Source organism: Choristoneura fumiferana, chromosome 23, assembly GCF_025370935.1.
Source record: "Choristoneura fumiferana chromosome 23, NRCan_CFum_1, whole genome shotgun sequence".
Taxonomy (NCBI): Eukaryota; Metazoa; Arthropoda; class Insecta; order Lepidoptera; family Tortricidae; genus Choristoneura; species Choristoneura fumiferana.
In genome coordinates this window covers 14,360,060-14,386,755 of record NC_133494.1, presented here as the reverse complement: position 1 = coordinate 14,386,755, position 26,696 = coordinate 14,360,060, and the positions used below count along the sequence as shown (strand labels likewise).

The 26,696-nt window shown below is 36.7% G+C and overlaps 1 protein-coding gene across 1 annotated transcript in view; it reads right to left on the bottom strand.

The window, feature by feature from the left end:
• LOC141441026 (protein NDNF-like) overlaps positions 1-26,126 on the bottom strand; it is a 72,399-nt gene extending 46,273 nt beyond the window's left edge. The window contains exon 1 of the mRNA XM_074105645.1: positions 25,569-26,126. Within this exon, the coding sequence (XP_073961746.1) occupies positions 25,569-25,573 (5 nt within the window). The 5' untranslated portion in view covers positions 25,574-26,126. The remainder of the gene's footprint in view (positions 1-25,568) is intronic.
• Positions 26,127-26,696: the final 570 nt, after the last annotated feature.

Below are 26,696 nucleotides of genomic sequence, written 5' to 3'. Positions count from 1 at the left end.
TATACAATAAGAGTACAATACAAATAATCTTTATTGCACACATTGTACGACACATATCAGTACAAAAAATCTATATATTACACATACATTTAGGGTAGACAATGGGCGGTCTTATCCCTTAAAAGCGATCTCTAGAGCTAGGTTAAAAATTGTGGCTTGTAACATAACTTGCGTTACTACAAAACTAAGGCCTACTATTAACTAAAAGTTAGGTGATGTGTTGATCAGTATTGCAATGTTAGCATCATTTCGGGTTCCTAATTAGTAAATTTAGGCTAAACGTCAAGTAGTAAGTAGTTTGGGGGAGGCCTATGTCCAGCAGTGGACGTCTTTCGGCTGATATGATGAAACGTCAAGTAGCCAAACTAGTTCAGCTATATTTTTATTTCAGTGTATAAAAAATATAGGACACGTATTTTTAATTTTGTCAATTAACCAAATAATTATAAGTTAGCTAGTTAGTTAAAGTTTTTCGCACGTCACGCCTTTCTCAAAACTTTTGAGCACGGCTTGACGTCACAGGGCCCTATTCCTGAACTTTGATTGACAAACGAAAAAGCACGCGTCCAATATTATCTTATACTTAATATACTTCTTGACGTGTCTTTTTATTGAAAAAACTTTTGAAAGCTACTAGCAAGGACATTATGATCATCAGTAATAGTTGCAGTTTTTTTAAAAAGTTTTTCAATAAAAAGACTCGTCAAGTTTCTAATTCTAAAAAAACAAAGTATAGTTATAATCTATTTGACGGAGAACAGATGGCCGTTGGAGCCGAAAGGTTCTAGAGTGGAGACCGCGGATCGGCAAGCGCAGCGTAGGACGTCCACCAACGAGATGGACGGATGACCTGATTAAAGTCGCGGGTTCACGGTGGATGCAAGCCGCTTCCAATCGAGGCAACTGGAGGTCTATGTACAGTGGACGTCCTGTGGCTGATTTGATGATGATGATAGAACAATAAATAATAAATAGATATTAAACATCCAAGACCCGAGAGCAAACATTCGTATTATTCACACAAATATCTGCCCCGGCCGGGAATCGAACCCGGGACCTCAAGCTTCGTAGTTAGGTTCTTCAACCACTTGGCGATCCGGTCGTCAAAACCAATATTTTTTCACATAGGAAACTGCTCAATTTCACAAGTTCCTGAGATAAAATAATAGCTCTGTTACCTACTCTGTAGTGAAATTACATTATTATAGCTTACTATTAGTATAAATATTAAATTCACCTTTTTATTAGTGTAGGTACCTATTATACTGAGCAGCAAAAAATCTGGCCCTCAAATGTATGCAGTTATAGGTAATTTTGTATGGAGAGTGGGCCAAATTTTGTACTGCTCAGTACAGATACATAATGTTCAATGCATGTAAACTCCATGAAAATTTTATTCACGTCACGCAAAGGGTCCGAAGAGACATTCCACCGCACCTTGCGTCCCAACAGTGGCCTTGGCCCACTGAGGACCCCTAATACGGCTATACAGAGTAACATGATAAACAGACTCGTAACTTTGTAACGATCACTTACATGGTTTAGTTCAGGGTTCGGCAACCTTTTTGCAAGTTGTTAAAAAACTGAATTAAAGGCAAAATCTTATGCCCGCGGCTTTGCCCCCGGATAGGCTTGTGCCCTACCTCACCAAAATTTAGAAAAGTCGTCTTTTGTGGTCTATTTACCGTTCCAAGTCAACCCTATCTTGGTCTTTATGGTGTAGATACATATGGAGTAGTTTAACGTAGGTAGTGTGACGTAGTAACTAATAACAAAATTTAATCTCAATGCTAAAAATCGATTTTTTTACAGTTTCGCGCCTCGTGTTGCCAACCACTGGCTTACTTACATAGTTAAGTTCAGTCTAAAAATATGTAACTACAACTTTATGTCTTCGCAATAAAGTCGTTTTATGAATGTCGTGAGGCCATTGTAATTGGTAATAGCTGGTTTTGAAAAGAAGATATATTAATAACTCACTTATGGGATGGAAAAGTTTCTGCGGTTGCGATAGAAATGAAATGACATTTTCTCCTGTCAATCAAATTGATTTCTTATTTATGATGATTAGTCTTTACACATGACTTTTTTTGCGAAATTCAGCATGAACGAGCGGATAGCCAAGTGGAGAGAACACGATTATGAAGCTTGAGGTCCCAGGTTCAATCTCCGGTTGCGGCAGATATTTGTATTAATAATAATAATAGACTCGAGAACAAACATTCATAAAATGAATGGTCGTTTAATATTATATATTTATCTATAATTAATAAGTATGTTTATCCGTTGTTTAGTTACTACCCATATAAAAAGCTTTGCTTAGTCCGGACTAGGTCAATTGGTATCATTTCCCCATGAGACTTATTACGAGTATTAAAAAAAATATAACAAAAAAATTGAACCAACTACAAAAAAACCATGGAATTAATTTTCTACCAGTCTGAAGTCGGTCGGTACCTCAGCACGAGCCAGCAGGAGTGGACCTGTAGTCACGCTTTTTAGTGTAAATAATCTGAGATACAATAGTTTAATATCAACTGTTCGTCACCTTTTACGAAAGATTGCTTTTTTCGATGCAGAGACGTTAATTATTGAGGAGTCCTGGTGCTTCACCGTCCGTTTTACCATATGCATTTTATGGATTACGAGGAGCATAAATTGCTTAGCAACTGTGTCAAAGTAATTAAAATTCAACCCGTGAAACACTTGTTATTGAGTAGTAGCTCCGATAGTCAACTGTGGTCTTCATCATCAGTTTCAATTCTCCAAATGATGATTTTCAAGAGCAAATGCACGAGTTACTACTAAATATATCCAATTTACTATAGGTGTCCCTACAACATTTGAAGAGTTCCCTCGATTTTCTTAAGATCCAATCATCAGATCCTGATTTGGTGCTTATGGGACCTAATTGAAGATATTCCTAGACGAACGCAAAAAAAAATCAAATCAGTTCATAAATGACGGAGTTTTGAGGTAACAAACATAAAAAAATACAACCGAATTGATAACCTCCTCCTTTTTTGAAGTCGGTTTAAATTCTGATTGAAATTTACAAATGAGATTTAATGATTCCGTGATTGTGATTATAACAAAAAACCATTAAAAATCCTTCCACACCATTGGCTTGTGTTGTGTTTTTTGTAAATAATATCTCCCTCGACCGAGTACCGAACCTGGGACCTCTAGCTTCACAGTCAGGCTCTACCACTAAACTATCCGGTCTGAATTCCGTAAAACAATTTCTAAAACTATCATAACAAACATAAATAAAATAAACCAAAAACCACACCAAAAAACTTAATTTAAACTTAGCTTCTAATGTCAGTAATGGCCTATACGGCCAACACTATGCTGAGCTGGGGCCGCTTCGCGATCTCGCATATGCATAATACTTTTTATTTTATTTTAATATTATTGTTGTTTTTTCTTTTTTATTTTACTTTTTATTTTTACAATGTATTTCAATTATGCTTTTTATGTAATGTGCGAGGTCCGAATAAAATATTTCTTTCTTTCTTTCTTTCTAATGTACAAATTTATAAATTATATATATTAAGACTTAGACTAAAACAAAGAGTCTGACCTAACTCAATAACGGCCAAAGCAGCGTTCATATTTGACATGAAGTTTGCCGAAATTAAATTTCTCCCCATTTGCATGTAACGAAAGGATATCCTAATTTCAGTGCTCGTGACAATCAAATTTCTGCCATACAAAGTCATACAATATACAAACGGGGTTTCTTTTGTGACGACCCTGCCTAATTGCGAACGAGGTCCCAGCTAGGGTCAGCATGCGTTTGCTATTGTATGGAAGTGTCGGACATTTTTCAAGTAAAAAATGCTATGCGTCCGTCTGCAAAGAATTTGTTTATCTTGCGATAACTATGCAATTTCTCGGGATAAAAACTATCCTATGTCACATAGTTCATTTATGTTTCTGTTTATTTTCTCTGACTTTAAAATTGAGTTTTAATGGAAAAATAATGGACTTTCCGGACTAATGGCTCCTCATCATCATCCCTATCTAAAAAATCCTGATGTCTCCCCAAAGGGTTGACCAGGGGAAACACGGGTCTCGGGTCTCTACTGCTGGGCATAGACCTTCTCTTAGAATAAGAAGGTTTGAGAACTTCGCACACATCATTGAAATGCTTCGCAGGTTCGTGCACGTTTCGTCACGACTTCTTCATCGTAATGCTCGCGATTAATAAAATGTGATTTCGAATATGAATTCCGAAAAACTCGGATAGATTTGAACCCACAACCAGAAGGCCACTACGGCCTTTTTACAAAAGGGCTAAAAATAAAAAGGGTTAAATCTAAGCGGATTTGGTAACCCTAGTCATGGTTATCCCTACCGGTGATGCGCATGTATGAAATAATAAAACAAAATATTATGTGTCGCAATATATAAGATTGTTTTTACAATGTTTAGGTACGTACAGTCGGCAGAAGTGGGTGTGTGCTTGTGGAGCTCAGAATGATCTAAACACACTTTTTACCTTAGCAGTAGGTAAAGTAGTATGTAGTCTGCTGCGCAAATGAGCTGACTGTACAATGTTTTACAAGTCATATCATTATTTCTTTATAGGCTAACTAGAGTTTACTCGCGGCTTCGCACGCTCAAACTATTCAATATGGTAGGTAGTGACAATTGAAATTCCGGGATTTTACAAAATTTCCCCGGGAATTCTCAAAATTTAGATCGTGGTCTTTATTGTGGTTGTGTTAAGAACAACTGTCCAAAATTAATGATTCTAAGCCCAGCGGTTATTATTTTTAGATTTTATCCCTATCATTATAAAAAGTAGCCTATGTGTTATTCCAGACGTTCAGCTATCTACGTACCAAATTTCATCCAAATGCGTCCAGCCGTTTTAGCGTGAAGGAGTAACAAACACACACACTCACACACACACACACACACACACACACACACACACACACAAACTTTCGCATTTATAATATAAGTAGGATAACGATCAAATAAGGGAAAAATTCGGTGTCGCGTCGTATCAGGAAGTCAAGAGGATGGCTCATAGGAGCGATGAGTGAAAGATACTCCACCGACAAGAGTGTAACTCTTAAGTCTGAAGAAGAAGGCCAAAGAAGCTATGGTGGCATAGTGGTTTGACCTATGGCATCTCAGGCAGAGGACCGTGGGATCAAATCCTGGCTCGATCTTCTGGGTTTTTCAAAATTCATGTGTGAAATCACATTATAATTTGTAATTTACCAAGAGCTTTACGGTTAAAGAAAACATCGCGAGGACTGCAAACGACACACAGTCATTTAAAAACATTGGAACATAGAACCTCCTCCTTTTTTGAAGTCGGTTAAAAATCATTCTTATGTTTATTCAGACTAAGCTCTCGATGGTTTTTTTTTTCGACTGGATGGCAAACGAGCAAGTGGGTCTCCTGATGGTAAGAGATCACCACCGCCCATAAACATCTGCACCAGCAGGGGTATTACGTATCACAGTCGTTCTCACCACTTCTTTCTGTCACATGGTATAAGACGAAGTTAGAAAGAAATGGCGAATGCGATCGTGAACGTCCGCGTCACAGTCTCTAAAATAACTAATTTGCCATCTAAATCAGACGCCTGATTACAAAAGCAAGGAAAATAACTTTTGTTTTAATGTGTAATGTGTGTAGTGATATATATTGTACTGGCTTTATATTGTTGCTGCAATCGATCATTATACCTTATTTAAAATAGTAACACGACTGACTGACTGCCAGCCTAAACCACTGATAGTTAAATAGTTAAATCGTTTATTTGGTGCTGCAAAAACACACAATCAAGATTACAGAAATACAAAAAATATGTTCAAACTTGAAAGTAAACATTTTCTATTCTTGTGTGCTGCAACAGTGCACCTTACCAACAAACAGTTGGAAAACCCGCGAAATTGTCACTTTAAAGTTCAATATCTCAAAAACAGCTGAATCGATTTTGATAAATCGGTTCACCCGTTTAAGAGCTAAGGTGCCACAGACAGACACACAGACGCACATAGCGGTCAACTTATAATATCCCTCTTTTTGCGTCGGGGGTCTACATTTTTCATAGCAGTAAAACAGTGGTACTCTGCCACAGCCGGGAGACGAGCTGTCGGTAGGCCTCCAACAAGATGGAGCGACGACCTGGTTAAGATCGCGGGATCGCGGTGGATGCGAAAAGCACAAGACCGGTCTGAGTGGAGAGCCTTGGGGGAGGCCTATGTCCAGCAGTGGCCGTCTTTCGGCTGACATGATGATGATGATGACTCTGCCACAACCGGGCAATTTTTTATGTGACCAATGGTCGCTAATATCATAACTATACGTTATTCTGTTAATTTAATGGGAATGGATCAAACAAAAAAACAGGACAGTTTTTTTTATATAATCGATGAACAAATTGAGATAGGCTTGAGAATAGCTACATATTCAGAAATTTTACTCCATTCTACGTCAATAAATAAAAGTAACATCAAACTGTCGAACCTTACACGATAAACTTTACTTTTTTACTTGCCTTTTTTCCAAATCAATGAATTTCTCATTTTTAGTGACATTCGCGTTTTATAAGGGTGGATTACCCACGGGGTAATCGAATGTTATTCGTATTTTGGTTTTCCACTTTATTAGATTTGTACGCTCATGAAGTTTCGTTACGACTTAAAGTATGGATATGGTAAAAACAATGTAACTTGATTCTAAATTTTCACAAGATCATTTTCAGGGTGTACTTGTTTTCATCGAGCTCTACCTAGCTCATGTCTCACGAATTTAATAACAATAGCCGAACCACTGGAGGTCTTGGCCTATGGCGATGATAAACATAACAATACAGTTCTGTGACCCTGTATTCACAACCCTACTAATATTATAAATGTGAAAGTTTGTGAGTGAGTGAGTACGTTTGTTACTCCTTCACACTGAAACGGCTGGAGGGATTTGGATGAAATTTGGTATGTAGATAGCTGGACATCTGGAATAAAACACAGGCTACTTTTTATTCTGAAATTCCCACGGGATAGGGATAAAATCTCGAAATAACAACCGCTGGGCCTAGAGTCATGAAATTTGACATGATTGTTTTTAATGTAACGTCAAGGAAAACCACGATTTAATTTTCGGGGATTCCCACGGGAATTTTTAAAAATCCCTTAATTTATTTTCAGCTGCTGAATCTAATGACGTGTGCGAAGTAATTATAAATTTTTAGTTTTATTAATCTATTTTGATTGATTTTTAGTTTTATATAAATTAAAAATTATTTAAAAATATATGTAGAAACTTCTTTGTTTGTGGCTGTTTACACCTGATTGCCTCGGTCTTAGACGAAGATTTTACTCTATTAGAGCATAAAAAGTAATTTTATGTCGCCTAGATCCAGCATTAACACGAACTTTACGAGCATGAGAAGTGACAAAGATTAAACAAGCCCTCCTCTTCTGTCGGTGGCTTAACTTAAAATCAGCTAAAGGAAAACGGCTTTTTGTCAAACGGTTATTTTTCTTGTTTTTCCTCAACTTTCTCCTGTCAGAAACTATTTATTATTAATAATGGCGGTGGCATTTTTCTGTGTATTGTTTTCTAAATCTGACATCGACTGGATTTTATTTTCCACTAGCCGTTTCCCCGACGTTTACGAGTATCGCTATTCCGCGGGAGCTATGCAATTTTCTGAGGTAAAAACTATCCTGTGTCCTTCTCCGGGGCTTAAACTATCTGTATACCGAATTTCATTTAAATCGGTTCAGTGGTTTAAGTAAAAAACAAACAAACTTACAAACTTTCGCATTTATAATATCAGTGAGTCTAGCTGTCGCTTACGGCTTCATCTGCGATCAATTCGTCTCTCAATATCCCGCCGGAACTATGCACTTATGCGGGATAAAATGAGGTGTTATATGTTAGTCAAGGTTTAGAACTATTAAAAAACTACTAAGTACCCCCAAACTAGTACTATTTCTAAAGCCTAGTTTAGATCTGCAAGAAAAATCGTGCAAGTTGCATTACATTGCGGCCCTCGATTGATATCACACACTTGTTGGCCTTACGGCCTCGCAATGTAATGCAACTTGCGCGATTTTTCTTGGTGTACTCCGCTCCGAGATGAAGTTATCCGATTTTCTCATTAAATTCGTAATGTCGAATGATTGTTTCGTATAATAATTTTCAAAATATCCCCACTGCTGGATATAGGCTTCCTCACGAAATAAGAGGGCTTAGTAAACTTCACACGTCCATAAGATTGTTTATGCAGGCGTATGCAGTTTCCTCACGATGCATCCCTTCACTGAAAATCTCACTACAAATTCCAATTCAAATTTCACACCGGTTGGAAGTTACCGAATCAAAACAAACGGTCACAAAATAAAAGGTACTCCAAATCGTCAAAAATAAAACACGTTATTATTTCATACGCGTCTAAATATACCTGTGAATGTGACGTCACGCATCCTAATCCCGCGGCAAATGGCGCAGACGCCGTCACAACAATGACGAGATTTTTAGTCATTCGTCACGCGTCACGCTTGACCCTCGTCACAAATACTTATTGGGCTACACCCTATCATGCGTCATGGTTAAAGTTAATACGACGTAAAACGTATCTTGATTGTGGTCAACGGTCAGTCAGAAAATATGAATATCTTTACAAAAAAATATCCCACTATAATAATAGTAATAATTATAAATGGGAAAGTTTGTAAGTCTGTTTGTTCGTTACCTCATCACGTCCAAACCGTTGAACTGATTTAAATGAAATTCGGTAAGTATACAGTTAGTTTGATTCCCGGAAAAGGACATAACATAGTTCCCGCTGGATAGGGATAAACAAATTTACGCGGACGAAGTCACGGGCAAAATGCTAGTAAAAAAAAATTAAGGCTTAATTAATACGAAAAAACGAAACGAAAAAGTAAAACGAAAGTCTTCAACCAGTGCGTCCTACCAGTTTAACCTAACGAGCCAAAACGTGAAACTTTGGCTCGTTTAAACGTATTTAGATAGATAGATTTATTATAATTTACGTTATGAGCTTAAAAGTTATTATATGGCAACGTAGATTGAACGGCATTCCATTAATTTAATAGCAAAATTTACTGAAACATTGTATTTTAATGACACATTAAAATTTTCAAGGTAAAACCATTCGTGCTTATAACGGTATCTGTAGAAAGCTAACGACAAAAAGGTATAAATATCTACACGACTCTTCTGCCTGCTATTAACTAGAACCTTGAAGCTATAGGAGTATAGGCTAAGAGCAGGGAAATTTAATAGCGAATTTAAAATATACAACAAGTAGTACCTGCTAAGTGCCAGTCAAACTTGCACAACAACTGTTGGTTTTTGGTTGCTTTGGTGCCGTACGTAAGTACGTGGTACGTACTTAACGTTATTGTGATCGAGCAAACACAACGCCTTAAAAACATCTTCTTCGTTTATTGATTTTGCTAGCTTTTACCCGCGAGTTTGCTTACGTGCATTATTAGTTCATTGAATTTCCGGATATTACTAAATTTTTATTGGGATTCCCGATAGTAAATCGTGAAATTCGCTATAATTGATTGTACTTACGAACCCGTGCAAAATTAATCCATTGTCTATTAAATCCAGTAATCCAGTAATTACTTGAGCACTTGAGGTATCCCATCTTAGGCCTCTAAGTTGGCAACGCATCTGCAATACCCCTGGTGATGCAGATGTTTATGGGTGGTGGTGATCTCTTACTATCAGGAGACCCAATTGCTCGTTTGCCATCCATTCGAACAAAAAAAAACATACCAATTTTATTCCAAAGCCGTTTTAGCCATTTTCGCGTGAAATCTTAACCGCTAAGACATGCAAACAAAATAAACGAAGATCACGACTTTATTTTTGGGCATTACCACAGGAGTTTAGTAAAAATCCCGGAATTTCAATTCAATTTCCAAACCTAATTATTCGTCTGAACATAGTCAATATTAAAACATGTTAAAAAAATGCGTCGAGCTCTTAGACTTTATTGTCCTAAGAGAGGTGGTCTGATTAAAAGTAAACACTTAAGTAAATAGTTCCCTTTATGGCTATTTTACAGCTGCATTAAATTTACTCCTAAGTTACAGGGCCTATAAAAACATAATTACTAGTTCGTGTACTAGAGATACTACGACTTAGTACTCCCGCCGTAAACTTAACCTTCTGGGAAACGAAGTTATGCACTAATGAATAGCTAGTTAGCAAAATAAATAAACAGTAAACCATCTCCAAACAAAGATGCATCACGTGGCTTGTATGTGCATGGATTATGTAGAAGCAAACATTGGGGAAATGCAAAGAATTAGCCAGCCTATCCATTGCTTATAGCGCACACAAACAAGCCGAGAGATGTACCGTGGTTTTAGATAGTTCAGTAGGTATTATGTAAACACTAGTTCTTAGTAGATAATCCCTGCCAGGTGTTAATTAAATAACTGAAAACCTGAAAGTAGTTGTTCAAAATCGATAGTAGAATCGATCGCGCTATACTTTAAAGCAGGTTGTGTGTGTGTTTTTAACCGACTTCAAAAAAGGAGGAGGTTATTCAAATCCTGTTTTTACTGTGCCCAATCTAGAAGTTATGAATGTTTTAGCGAGGTTGCATTTCAGTTCGAGAATTTAATAATATTAACCTTTTTTTTTGCTACTTTAATTTTCTTTTCAAAAACGGCAAAACTCAACTGACAAGAACAAAACGAGTGTAGACTTAGCAAAACATAATTTTTTTAAAAATAATTAAAGGTAAGTATTTGAAATCATCATATAATCAGGCCCTATACCTATGTACTACGAGGTGCAAAATTTGAACTTCCATATCCCGCTGACGCCACGGTATGATAGTTCTTCATAACCTCAATTCTTAAACTTTCGTTGCAAGAACTTAAAACTATGGCCCTGAGTTTGTTTAAAAAATGCTTCTATCTAAATTACTTGTGCATAGCGTTTTTTTTTCTCATCAGCCAACACGTTTATCTGTGCCAGTTTATTTTTTTAGGGTTCCTTATAGCTAACTATTAGCGTTATAACCACGAGCTCAATTGCACGATAAACCAAAAGTCATTAGGACTATGAAGATGGCTGCCGAAGTATAGATGGTTGGACGGTGTCGCAGTACAACAAGATTTTAGGATTTATAAGTTGGAGAAGTTAATTTATGAGTAGTTACATATATCGGACTGGAAAGTTTCAATTGAGGCTATTATATTATCTTATTTTTACTCTTGAAAACTAGATTAACTTTAATTTGCTATAAAATTATTTTGCTTGCTTTGATATAAATAAACAGTCAATTGAGTTGGTAAAGAAGACACTTATGTACAGTCGAACAAATTGAATCATGATCCAGGGTGGAACCTTTGTGCTAGTAAGTAATATCATGTTGACATCTCATACTTTTGTCAAGAAAATCGTAGTGAAATTGATTAGTAAAAGGTCCACCCTGGGCCATTCAATTTGTTCGACTGTACACAACCCTTTATTTAACTTTATCGTAATGTCACAGTTTGCTGTTGCCATAACAAAATGGGAGAACTCATAAGCTCCTTCCATTCGCATGGTGGTCAAAAGTAAGACTTCTGCTGACAAATTTGAAGACTATCTGTGAAGCGACCCTATTATTATTATTTATGTGGGTTGCCTAAACCGATTTTATCCTCGCGGAACCTGACTGGCAGCTCCGACTCGCACTTGCCATCTTTTATATTTATTATTGTGCTTTGTTCCATACCTCACTTAACCACGTTCTCGCAGGATTTCAATAGGTACATATTATTCCTAAATGACCATAAATACATGCGCTCAACGGCTCTGGTTTCTGTGCATGGCTTCAGCCCCATTATTTCTTATGGTGTTTTTATGCCGCAATAATAATAAATTTAAAATGATTTACTCTTTGCCGAGGTACAGTTGGACTCGTTTTGAAATGTTGATGGTAACTCATGTTAATGACTGACAGAATTTACACCTCTAACTCTTGCAACGTAGTACTAGACGATACAGGCTCATTTTTGTTGATCGAATATTTCTTTGCCCTAATGAAATGTTGGTCGAATGATCGTTTCATATAAGTAATTAAATTAATGAATCCACCATTGGTGAACTAACTAAACCTATAATATTTTAAAAAGCCCAAGATTTTGCATGCCATGCATCCATCCTGCTCCGCCTGAGTCTAATAGAATTACACCCTCACCCTTGCAATTTCGTTTAATAATAATAAATAATAAATATCACGGGACAATTCACACCAATTGACCAAGTCCCAAAGTAAGCTTAGCAAAGCTTGTGTTATGGGTACTTAGCAACGGATAAATATAATTATATAGATATAGATACATACTTAAATACATATTAAACACCCAAGACCCGAGAATAAACATTCGTATTTTTCATACAAATATCTGCCCCGACACGGGAATCGAACCCGGGACCTCAAGCTTCGTAGTCAGGTTCTCTAACCACTAGGCCATCTGGTCGTCGTTTAAAACTGAATATAGTTGGTAACCCAAGGTAGACACTCATTCATCAATGCGCTCTGTTTGATTACCGCTTCACTACTGCGGGGAAGAAAATAGAGACGATAATCAGACTGGTGCACAGATGAATGAGAATGATCGAAATAACCCTAAATGGTATTAAAAGTTTTAAATGATTCACTATTATTTACCAAGTTGCATCTTTGAGTATTTATCTAGAATAAATACTCAAAATACTCAAAGAGTTGCATGTACATATTTATACTTAATGAATAATTACGAGAAAAAACATGCAACCGTCACAAAATACCAAGAGGTTATAATAATATTAGTTAATCACGGCCTACCTCCGGTAAGAAATATTTCTAGTCTAGTTGTACTTATTCGGAAGAACGCACGAGGGAAGCGAATTCCATTCCTTAGCTGTCTTCATTGTAAAAGATGAAGCGAAGCGCTTCGGAATATTAGAACGTAAGAATTTTCTTTTTAGCTTGAACAATAAATCTTTTTGTTAAACGTATATGTCCAAAAAGTGCTAAAATGCTTGTAAAAAAAAACAATGGAAATGGAACTGTCATTTTTGAACAGCAATGAATTAAACTCGAAGGATTTAGTGCCAATACTTAAAAAAGCTTGCTGAACTGTGCAACTCTTTGTTGTAAATACCTACTGTTCATGCAATTGAACTGACAGACGTGTAAGCACCTACTCAAAATAATTTGGTCGTAAAACAAATTTTCCTCAATGAAATTTGTATTTTCGATGGTTATAAAGGCCTTAGCAGGATGAGGAAGAAAAAATGCCCTTCATTAAGAGCTGATATTTTTTTATAACATTACTTACATCAGTAGTACATTGTGCCTAGTTTTGTTGAAAAATTTCCAGTGGATGAAATAAAAATTTTTTTTCTAAAACTACAGAGACTTTTATCTAGAACTACTAGAGTTTAAAAGTTTTAGATAAAATTCATATACCTATTTTATTAATGTTTTTCTTTTCTGTAAATTGTGTATCATTATTTTAAGTTTGATGTCGAAATAAAGTTATGTCTATGTATATTCCATGAATTCGGATATTAGCAAATTAGCTCCTACTCATAAAATTCTTCTTCCCTTACCCTGCTGTGAGCTATGGAGAGAGCTATGCTTGGGGTTTCTCTACGCCTCTATGGGATCGAATCAGAAATGAGGAGATACGTAGAAGAACAAGGGTCACCGACATAGCCAAGTGAATTAGCTCGTTGAAGTGGCAATGGGCAGGCCATGTAACACGGAGAACATATGGTCATTGGGGCCGAAAGGTTCTCGAGTGGAGACCGCGGATCGGCAAGCGCAGCGTAGGACGTCCACCGACGAGATGGACGGATGACGTGGTTAAAGTCGCGGGTTCACGGTGGATGCAAGCCGCTTCCAACCGAGGCAACTGGAGGTCTATGGGAGGCCTATGTCCAGTCCAACAGTGGACGTCCTATAGCTGATATGATGATGCTGATGATGATGATCCTGCTACGGCCTTTTCGATGTAAATACATTATATCGAAACACAACAGGCAATCAACAGACGAAGAAATACCTACTTCAAAATCATATTGTGCCGACTTGCGCTTCATCATCCCAGATTATATACATCCCACTGCTGGGCACAGGCCTCCTCTCAGAATAAGAGGGCTTGGCCATAGTTCCCACGCGGGCCCAGTGCGGACTGGGAACTTCACACAAACCATTGAATTGCTTCGCAAGATTTGTGCAGGTAAATTTGAAATTTAATGTTAAACATGAATTTCGAAAAACTCAGAAGTGCGAGCGGGACGCAAAGCGTTGGACGCATATATCAATTTTGTATCAGAAATAATCTATGCGCTTGCCGCTGCCCTCACAGCGTAGACAATGATTGGTAACAAGATTATCTCATGCAAAATTGACGTGCGTCAAACGCATTGCGTTTAACGCAGCGATCGCATTAAAACAACCGAGCGCTTTATAACCGAAACACTAAACGGAAATCAGATGCAAACAAATCACGAATTCTGTAGGCAAATAGATTTTTTATAATTCCTAGGTCACCGGGATATGAATGGTGCCTGTTTATCATTGACGTCAGCTGCTCATTGTCACCCGTTTGCTGTATATCTATAGCTACTCGTACTTTGGACAGGTATATTTGACAGAATAAAGGAGTGGCCACACCGCTGTTTAAAAAAACGGTGACGGTACGGAATCGCAGTGACGCATCGTATACGCACCGTTTTTATCGCATGCCCTCCACACCGCTGCTTAAATACGCAGACGATGCGGAATCGCAGTCACGTGCCGTAATAATAAACAATAAAATGATAAAAATCATTTATTTCAGGTAATTTTGGTAACCTATATTTTGACATAAGTAAATAAATATAAATTAAATCAAATTAAATTAAATTGCCTACAGCGGGGAAATGCTGCCAGCATCTTTGGTACCATGTCGCAGGGTCCATTTTTAGATTTATTATAGTTTTAGCTTATTTAATTTTATTAAATATAAAAAAATATTTCAGATTTCTTAGAAAAAAAAATTACCTACATTAAATTAAATAATTGAAACTAAAATTAACGTAAACGTCACGACTTTTGTTAGAGAGCATGCGGTAAAGTATTGACGTTTACGGCACGTCACTGTGATTCCGCACCGTTTAAATATTTTAAGCAGCGGTGTAGAAAGCATGCAAAAAAACGGTGCACATACGATGCGTCTCTACGATTCCGTACCGTCACCGTTTTTTAAGCAGCGGTATGGGTATGGCCGCTTCTTTACGACGAAAAGCAAGGTCCAAAAAAATGTTTAAGTGTCCTAAAGGCTGGTTTATACTTTGTGAAGTAAGAAGTGATTAGTTAACATGTTATTACGATGATAAGTGTTAAGTGTTAAGAAATAATATACACATTGCAAAGACCTTGTGCAAGGTCCGCCCGGATTGCTACCACCATCTTGCTCGCTAATCCTGCCGTGAAACAGCAGTGCTTGCACTGTTGTGTTTCGGCGTGTGGAGAGTAAGACAGCCGGTGAAATTACTGGCACTTGAGGTATCCCATCTTAGGCCTCTAGGTTGCCAACGCATCTGCAATCCCCCTGGTGTTGCAGGTGTCTATGGGCGGTGGTGATCTCTTATCATCAGGAGACTTATTTGCTCGTTTGCCATCCAGTTGAATAAAAAAAAATTGCTTAGTTGTGCTTTGTACAAGTGCAAAGTGTAAAACAAAATGGAGGACTAACAACAATTAAAATTACGAAATATTTTAAAAAGTAAAGTCGCGGGTAATCGCTTCAGAAATCGAGAATAAGGTGTTAGTTGAAATCGAGAATCCTAAAAGTATTATGGCAAAGAAAATCCTCATTTTTATACCGTTCGCATCCGTCCGTACCTAACAACTACTTAACAGGCAAAAATAGACAGAGCGTCTATCCACTTTACTTCGCTGTTTTTTGCTTCGCTTTGTTTTTACTAATCACTTTACACCTGCACTTCTCACCTGCACTTGTTACTTCACAAAGTGTAAACAAGCCTCAACACCAAAATATTCTGCATCCTAATGCAGGAAACATAACAATTCAATTTCCTGTGTGTTTATTCCAAATTCTATTTATAATGAATTATAATGTGAATAAGACAGAGTAGACAGAGCCCGAAACGATGCCGTTGTAGCTTAGTGGTTTAATTTGTGGCCTCTCAAGCAGAGGGTCGTGGGTTTGAGCCCGGCCTTAAGCCTCTGAATAGGAATATATATGCGAAATTACATTCAAAATTGACCACGAGCTTTACGGTGAAGGAAAACATCGCGAGAGAACGCACACATCTGCGATGAATTTTAATTGTGTGTGTGAAGTTCCCAATAGTGCTAGGCCCGCCTGGGAACTACGCCCCAAATCGTCTTATTCCGAGAGGAGGCCTGTATCCTGCAGTGGGACGTATTTCGTCTGAAATGAGGTAGGATGAGTAAGAAAAAAGCTCCGCTTAGCGGAGCACCTGCTCTGATTAGTCAAAGCGCTAAATTAACATAATATTTTTACCAATTTACGTAACTTTTGTACGGGGATGATATACGTAAAATGAAATGGACGTGTAATTGTAAACTTCAGTTGCTATAACAGTTGACTTTATATGTAATTATTAATTGTGATTATAATAAAAAAACTGTAACCTTTCCATTTTTTTTTTATTTTGGAAAAATATGGTTTTTCCTACTCAGAATCAAGAGCACATTGATTCCGATCGTTTTAAAAAATGTCCCCAGTTTTTCATACAAAATTTTACGAGTCAGTTTTGTCACGCCCATACTGAGTGTATGAAAAAAACGTCGCAAAACTGACATATTTTTGGGGACATTTTTAAAGCTTACTTTGGGACTAGGTCAATTGGTGTGAATTGTCTCGTGATATTTTTTTTTTATTTAAAATAAAGCGTAAAATAAAAACATAAAACATAAAAACATCATCGATCAAACACACAGACACACATAGCGGTCAGACTTATCCCCTCTTTTTGCGTCGGGGGCTAAAAAGAAGTTAGGTTAAGAACGAACATAATTTTTCCGAGCACTTTTATGGTTGTTTGATCCTTTTTCCTGCTTTCATTAACCTTTTGTATAATTAGTGTGCCTTTGAAGTGCTGAATATATAAATAACAACTTGGAATTTCCATTGTCGGCTAAGGCGAGACAAAATCTAATAATAAAACAGTCTGCCGGCCTGTCTGGACGTTTTATTTGTTTCACTTTATGTGCGTATTTAGTGTATTAATAACCAAGGTTTGTGTGAGAAATGTGCGGAGTTCTGTCTGTCTGTCACCTGCGATTGATATAGGTATCCGGATTTTATGCGGTTTTGTTTAAGATGATTAATTCCTTTTTTATATTTTTTTCTATTTTGAATAATTTTTTGCAAGACTGCCCAGTGAGAAAAAGATGGTTTTGTCTCACTGCTGGGTACAGGGCTCTTTTTAGAATGAGAGGGCTTGGGCCGTAGTTCTCACACAGGCCCAGTGCGTTTCGGGAACTTCAAACACCAATGAAATGTATCCCAGGTTTGTGCAGGTTTCGCCATATTTTCCTTAACAGTAAAGCTCGTTGTAAATTTGAAATGTGAGTTCTAATTTTACACATGAATATTGGAAATCTCAGAAGTGCGAACCTGGATTTGAACCGGCGAACGTCTACTTGAGAGGCTATAGGCCATCATGGCTGTTATGTATTTGTATGTAATTATGTGATTTTTATTTGCATTTTGAAAATTCTTGAGCGATTAGAGCACAGAAGCCACTTTAAAAAAAGGAGTATACTTGGCAATAAAAGTAAAAAGATAAAGCCCTCAAAAGTTATAGACAAAGATCATGACCAATGAGAAAATTCAAAAAAATAATTGAAAGTTTGTAAATATTAAGTTTTTGTCAAAGTTACACGCTAAGTAATTTAGCTCAAAGCAGTTGTGACGGGTATTGCCTTAAATTGTCTTCGAGATTTAAATTTCAAATGAACAACTTTGCTACTCTGTACCTTAATCAAGTGAGCTGTGGATGTGCAAGGTTGCAGTTTACGAGTATTGGTACCAGCCACTGCAAAGTAACGTTCGAGTCAATTAACTTTTTTTTGGTTGAGTCGCCTTATTGCCCAAAGACCCTTCCTTTTATTGACTTCCTTTCTGTCCTCTTTCCTCCTTCCTTTCCTCCTTTTCTCCTATCCTCTCCCCCCTTTCCCTCCTACCTCTTCTTCTTTTACTTCTTTCTATTCCTATCTATTTCTATCTTTCCTTCGGTCCTTTTTTATTTTCCTTTTTTTCATTCCTCTTTAAGTCCTTAATTGCTTTTAATTACTTGATTTTAGTTTCCAAAATGTACAAAATGAGTTTTGGTAGCGAGGGAAGGGGGTGAGGGGGGGGTGCAAACTCGGTTGCATGTCACCAACGAGCTTATTAAGGGGAGGACGGGTTTCTTATCTACAGTAGTACTTGGTACAGTTATTTTTAATGCAATGTCAATGAAGACCATGATATATTTTTTTCACTTCTCATGCTCTAAAAGTGGGTCAATATAGCCTTACAAGGCGCGAGTAAAGTGAGTACTTTAGTCCCTAGTGAGTAAAAGTAATTAATTTTTTAATTTACTTCGAGTGACTAAGATAAACTCAAACAGTCAGTACTTGCTTAGTCTTTGGCATAAAATGAGATTGTGTATGGACCATTTTCATGACGAAAATGTTACGTTCTTAGTCTGCGTGTTCTTAGTTCTATGCTTTTTCCGCATAGAAGGTGGCGCCATTCTATTTATTCCAGTTTGTGTTTGGACCATTTCGCCGATGCGATTTTGTTATCTGTGTCTGGTTGGAAAAAAATACTTACCGCGAAAACTTTGAAATAATTGTAGAGCGTAAATCATAAACGATTAAAATTAATTGATTATTCTCACAATGTCGTCAAGTGATAGTGAAAATTATGATGTCGAGCAAAAGCGAAAGACATAATTGATAATCTTTTGCCGCCGAAATCTAGAAAGATGTATTTAAAAACCTATGAAAGTTTTATGAACTGGAGGAATAAGAAACGCATTAAATCTTTAACAGAAAGCGTTTTCTCGCAATCTAAGTGAAAAATAGAGTTTTCACCTTGAGACTAAAAGTTAATATAAACCCTCGGATAAATAGACACCCTCGCTAAAGCTCGGGTGGCTAACCACCTCGGGTCTTCTTCTTCTTCGTCGTTTCGCTCTTAACAGAGTGGTCGTGGTCATCATTTTCTAGGTGCTGGTAGCAAGCTTAACAATACGCCTCCATTCCTCCCTGACAGCCGCCTTCCTCACCTCGGGTATATTGGCTTATTTTAGTCCCTCGATAAAAATAAACTATTTTGAATTGCCCGTGGAAATTTAATAGAATCCTCCTAAAATATTTAGGTATTTGGGGTTAACATATGCATTTATATTTATTCAAATGTTTTGCTCTATTTGTCGAACCTTGTTTTTTAATTGCTCTTCTCTACCACTCAACGGTTGACTAGCAGAGATCCCTTCAGGGATAAGTCCCACCTTGTACTTAATAAAAAAATGTAACCTTTTTGTTTTCCTTTTTGTACAATAAAGAGTAGTACCTGTACCTGGGCGACCGAGCTTTGTTCGGGCTAAAACTCGATAATAAGCTTTTTCCCAAAAATAAGACCAGTTAGATCGATTTGTCATCCGCAAAAACCCCCACATGCCGTCGTTTCCGAGATTCTGATTATATATATATATATAAAAGAATTGCTCGTTTAAAGGTAGATAAACAAACAAACAAAATCCCGTATTTTTTTGTAGAACTGCTGGATTTAATGTATTGTACCTACTTATACGTGCGAAACTGCGGGTAAACAATACTAATGTTGTATTATAAGAAGAAAACAGATTTATAACAAAAACCTCAATCTCAATGTGGTCGCAACACAATAGCTACTAAATTCCAAAAGAAAACAAAATCACTTTACGAATGTATACGGACCTTTGTTTCAGATTTTGGGTAAAAAACTTCATGAATATCGGTTTCATGTTTTATTTATATAACAACGAGTTATCTTGATGTTATAAGAACAAGCAACGGTAAATGCAAACAAAGGCGGTTTTCTTTATCCCAGTTTAAACCTATAAGAAAAATCGCGCAAGTGGCATACATTACGGGGCCGTAAAGCGAATAAATATGAAGTGGTCGATCAAGCGCCGCGATGTTTTTTATTTATTCGACTGGATGGCAAACGAGCAAGTGGGTCTCCTGATGGTAAGAGATCACCACCGCCCATAGACACCTGCAACACAAGGGGATTGCAAATGCGTTGCCAACCTAGAGGCCCAAGATCGGATACCTCAAGTGCCAGTAATTTGACCGGCTGTCTTACTCTCCACTTTGCTTCACGGCAGGATTAGCGAGCAAGATGGTGGTAGCAATCCGGGCGGACTTTGCACAAGGTCCTACCACCTGCGAAATGTAATCCAAGCCCAGATCCAATCTAGGCTTAAGAAACGATGAGCTTTGAAGAAGTCATGGGGAATGAGGAGCTGTTTGAGTTTCTGATGGCGACGTTTTTGCGTGTTTTCTGTTCATTGCGCGGTTGATACGCTCGTTGCACAATACTTCAGTAGCTAGCAGCACACGCAATGAAAACAGAAAACGCTATCGATACAACTACGAGTTCAAACACAATAAAGTATTTGACGACTCCTGAATTTGCCCTATCTTATAACAGGTGGCACATTTAGAACGGTCAGTATGGGCAAGTCCGAAACTTTAAGACGTACAACGATCTGTTCGTAGGAACCGTCATCGATTTTAGTTTCAAGAAAGACTGTGTAGAATTGATAAAAAAAAAACAGTTCGGGAATCTTTTTGTTTTCGAAGCTGTTTCTCGAGTCTACACTTAAATCTGCACTCTTTAATTTTTTATAACACAAGGTGGCAAACCACTAGTCACATGGCAAGCGAGCACCATCTCCCGTAGACACCCGCAACACTAGAGTGTTGCAGATTTGTTGCCAGCCTGGAAGACTGACATTGTGTGTCGGTAGTTTCACCAGATGTCTCACTCTTTGGTGGTAGATCGTGATATAGTTAATAACTTTATCAAAAGCCATAAACTGCAAAAAATCAAAGCAGCGCGTAATGTAGAGTTAGCAATGTATGGTACTCATAAAGGTGTGAAATAAGATTTGTAATTTAGGTTATGCCTACATTTATGACTAATCAAAAACAAAACGAGTGAAGCGTGAGTCGGACACTCACTCGAAGTAGTCGAAGTGTTCCGTATTTAGTCCGAAAAAAAAAAAACTTTTCTATAAAAGTATGACGCGGGATTTTATATCCTCATCCTGACCTTTTTAACAGACTTTTAATTACGCCCTAGACTGGTTCACCAGCTTTGTTATTTTGAATATTATTTCAAAAAATTTAAGATTATTTTTTCAATGAACCATTTGTACTTTATGAAGTACGTTCGGCCGTTATTCTTAGTGTTAATTGGTCCTTTATAAAGTACGCGAGGGTCCACTATATAATAAGAGGGATAAGTATGCCCTGTTAGGATTCCGTTTCCGAAGGGTGATTAACGATTACTATTATTGTCGCTATTCTGTCCGTCTGTCTATTTTTCACAGGGCTGTATCTCCAGAACCGTAATAGAGAGCTAAAATTTAAACATAACGTGTGTTTCTATTGGCGTTACAACGACAAATGATAAAAAAAAACAAATAGAAATTAACGAAGTCCCCATGCACGCAATGTTATTTTTGTTTTTGTTGTGTCTCTGAGTCAGTGTTAGAAAAAGAAAACTTCGTAATTTGTATATTGGCGGCTGTAATTTATGGAATTGAACATGTAAAAAGTATCTTAGTTTGATGCTTATAAAACTACCTACTTGCATTTGGTCGAATTCTAAATTTATTTCATTTTCAATTAATATTGATAAAATTACGACATTTGAAATCATATTTTGTCTGCAGATTATTTTTAATAGTCAATTTTTTATGACTGATGTGGTTCATTTTACCTGGACTTTGTCTGCCAAAAATCCTGCGGGACAGAGGTAGTTTCGCATTTATAATATTAAGAAAAATTTACCGTTGTTTAAAGATTATATTTTACGAACAAAATTTATAATGATTTTTGTTGTAGTAGCGACGTTTAAAAGATGTGACAGGCGGACAGACAACAGAACCTTAGTAATAAGGGTTCGACGGCACACTTTTACTACGGAACCCTATAACAACAAGACGCTGTGGTATCAGTGACTGGGGTGTTTCGCTTTGCACTTGTAGTTTACCCATGTTTGTGGACAAACAAGGATGTTTTGCTTTTGCCCCCCGTAACTCGATAAATGGAAGCCACACTGTATGTGTAACATTGCAGTGTAATGTTACATGTTGACGCGACCTGCGAACGTCACTAGAAGGATACTATTAGTTTTATATTTATGAGTAACTAGCTGTTACCCACGGCTCTGTCTGCGTAGAATTCGTTTATTGCTATCCCGCGGGAACTATGCAAATTTCCGGGATGAAAACTATCCAATGTCCTTTCCTGGATCTTTGACTTCTTCATATCAAACTTAAAAAGATATACTGAAACTAGCGACGCGCCCCGGTTTCACGCGGGTATAGTTTTTCGGAAATGCACCTGAAAAATGTGAACTGCCTTTGATTATAGACCTTTTTCAAAATTGTACCCGTATGAAGCCGGGACGGGTTGCTAGCTTACAATATTAGTCAGTTTCATTGTAAGTATTTCATCAAACTGCGCTAATTTCATATTATTATGAGCTAAAGAAACATCGTAATTCTCGTTAACCCACTTCGAATGTTTTCAAATACATCCGAAGCACACATTTGCACAGGTCGTGCGCAGATTCAGGGCAAACACGCTTAAAGGATTTGCAGGATTGCAACATCCTGTATTTTAAAAGCTACGGCTTACAGCAGCGATTCTTGGAAAGACCAAACAAACAACTATTGTTAATAAAACTAAATAAACACGCTTCTAAGTTAAAACCTGCCAGACTGCTTTATCATCAGAACCTGTATATCATTATTGGTCAAAGTACATCATCGTCATATCAGCTAAAAAATGTCTACTGCTGAACTAAACTCGCCTACGGCTCGGATGGATATAAACGTCTCGGGACGATTTTATGCACATGTCGTAAAGTCTACTGTTATATTTGTATATTGTCAACAAAAAGTAATGGAATAGCTTTTTCATTTCTCTATACCCACATGGTGCCAAAAGGTCGTAATATTTATATAAAGAACGGAATTGAATGATTCAGGCGTTAATTATCTACTTTTCAGAGGTTCATTATCAATATTATTTTATATGTTAATATGGAAAACCCGCCGTTCTCCTCTTCCACATAAAACAATAAATTTAGGGGCTGTTTCACCATCCATTGATTAGTGTTAACTGGCGGTTAGGTGTGATGCTGTCCCTATAAATTTGTTTTGTTTGAATAGACGGAGACGGCATCACATTTAACCGTCAATTAACACTAATCAATGGATGGTGAAACAGCCCCTTAGATAATGCCACGAGAGTTGAAGTGCATCAGCAGCTACATTAAGAACTAAGAATGAATGAAATGAATGAGTGAATGTCAAAATCCCGCTGTCATTACATGACACGTTCTTGTGTGCGTGACCTCAACTGGTGGCACTACCTATACAAATGTCACAGAGGCCCGACCGAAAATGCTAACACTAAAATTTCAATTCAGCTGCTGGATCTAATGATTTACGTGTGCGAAGCCGAGGGTAATCACTAGTTTATAATAAAAGTTTGGCGCTTTCAGTCTTTATCTATATTCACATCAAATTGCTCTTTTCGAGTTTAAGTTTGGTGAACCAGTTCTAAACCAGTTCATATTGTCTATCAACGTCAGAATAAAGCTATTAATTTGGCAAAATAAACTGATCTGTGCTGAGTAGATTGCATAAAAATAAAGTACTGACGTACGTATAAAGTACGTCCTTTATAATGCATAAATACGTTTTCGTATGCTCGTTAACATCGTATTCGTGCTGGATCTAGGTGACATAAAATTACTTTGTATGCTTTAGTGCAGAAAGTAAAACCTTTGTCAGGCGTTAACAGCCACAAACAAAAAAACTTGGAAAATAAAGTATTTTTTTTAGTTTGTTCATTTAATAATTTTATTTGTATTTTATTACTAAAAATTACTTATACGAGTAAGTTAGTAAAAATATAGCATGCTGCATGAAAAATAAAAGATACGAAGTATATTTTCATCATTTTAACCGTTGCGGTCTGATTTCTAAGTAATTTAAGTAAAAAACAGAATGTATAACTCATTCATATATACATTTTACTCTGGCCTAAATTATCAACCCTCATCACCTGTGGCTTAGGTGCATATAAACGTCTCGGGTAAAATAACACGTTTTATGCACTTGTTGAATAATGCCTTTTGTTTACGTGTGTACCAATCCGCTTTCTAAATTTGTTCTGGTTTCGTGGATATTAACAAATTTAGCAATCAAAGTTTTTGCAAGAAATGTTCAGATTTCAGTTTTTTTTTAAACCTTAATAAATACTGTTTTTTCTCGAAAGTTATTGTTTAAAAGTACCTTAAATCCGTACTTACTAAATTTTAAGGTACTACTTGTATGAGCATTAAGAGCCATTAATGATCACCATGAGCTTGTAGTAAAGAAGCAGAAAATTTTACATCTTCACAATTGTACTTAAGATTTATTTAAACAACCGCATTATTTTAATTGTATAATTGAAGTAAAACTACCCTAAAAATAACTATTATAATTCAAATCAGTCCAATGACGAAAAACAGTTGAAATTGGACTTAAAATATTTGAAGAAAATTTACGTAAGTAATTACTATGTAATTTAGTACCTTGTCTCTGTGTGCCTTCTGACAGTTTTATACCCAACTTCAAACAGGAAGTGACAGCAACAAGGCATTGTAAACATTTTAAGTATTATTAGTACGTATAATTATAATCCTAAACAAATAAAATTATTTACTACGGTATTATATAATACCCTGAAGATCGATAGTTAAATAAAAGTTCGTTTTTTTTCATTTGACCATTTGCCGCTCGCATCGAAAATGAATTGTCATCGTTCCATTTTCAAAATTCAATATAAGATCGTCTTGCAGGAAGTGAAGTCAATTTGAGATATAAATAAAAGCCAGTCTAGATTATCCGTTAGCCTGTGTTGATGATTGATTGGCTGTTTGGAGAGCCAATAATATGTTTGGAACTTAATTACTGGATTTTGAATGGAATCCTTTAGATCATTATCCTCTGGTAATTAAGATAAGATAAAAAAGCTCCAGGTTTTGCTCAAATGAGCGTAATTTTTATTTTTATTTATTTAATTATCGTCATCAAGTTTTTTCCGTGAGCGACTTCAGCTTGATTGTCCGTCCATCTTGCTAGTGGTTACCAACAGTTCATCTTGCGCTTACGCTTATTATTTAAGAACATCGCATTTTTTTCGATAGTAACTTTTTTTTAATTAAGTAGGTACGTGATAAAATAAACTTTTTACCTCATTTTAGTTTAGTCCAGCGACGATCCTCAGTTTCTAAACACTAAACCACCTCCGAAGACATTCGTGCGAAAATAGTCCACAAAATCAACATCAACCACGCTTATAAAGCCATATTTGAAATTCAATGTGATAGTGAAAAATGTTCCGTTTCAGTAACCAAAATCGAGGAGGCTCGTGTAGACCTAAATAAAATATGCACCACGTCAAACAAGTGTCCACAAGGCTACAGTTTTGCTAGAAAAAACTCATTCTAATTCAACAGTCGTTCCATTGTGCAATTTGAAAAATGGCAATTCAAATCACTTCTATAACGTATTTTTCAAACCGGCCACTTTTTTTTTATTTAACTTTTTTGTATTTGGAACGCACTTCGAGCGTTTAGACTGCTTTTGTTTAACCGATAACAGAATAATTCAAATCACTTCTAAAACGTGCTTTTGAAACTGGCCACTTTTTTATTTTTTTTATTTTTAACGCATTTCGAGCGTTAAGACGGGGGCGTGCTTTTGTTTAATCGATAATGGAATAATCGCAGCGACTTCCAGTGCGTGCCGCACGCGCCGTTCGACTGGGATCATGCGTGCTAAGCTAGCGATGCATCGGCTATCAAATAAACAAAAACTGCAAAGGGGTGCCCAAGCTTGGCGCAGCAGATTTTATTGCTGGCTGATTTCGCGAAACCGATAGTGGTTTTTAATGCGTTCGATTACTTTTATTGCTTCATTTTAGTTGCGATTGTGATTTTAATTGTTTAACGGGAACTTTGGGTTCTTGTTACAATGTTGGGAGCTTTTACTTTTTTATTTTGTTTTAAAAAGCATTTATTTTAAATGAAACAAAAGAAGATGATCTTCTGGGTTGAGTAGTTTTGTTTAAGCTTTTATTGAACCTGCAATTTTCGTATAACGGCGTGTATTTTTTTTTCATGTCTTGAAAGTCAAATTTTAACCGCTTCTTGGGATAAGGTTGACGTTCATTTTGATATTATTTTGATAGACACGTAGTTAGCATGGCAATATCAAGCACCTATAGACAGCAAAAATCATGTTAATTGTGTTAAATTATATATTAAAAAAATGAAACATTGCGTATTTTCATTTTTCTTATTTTTTTAGTTTTGATTTT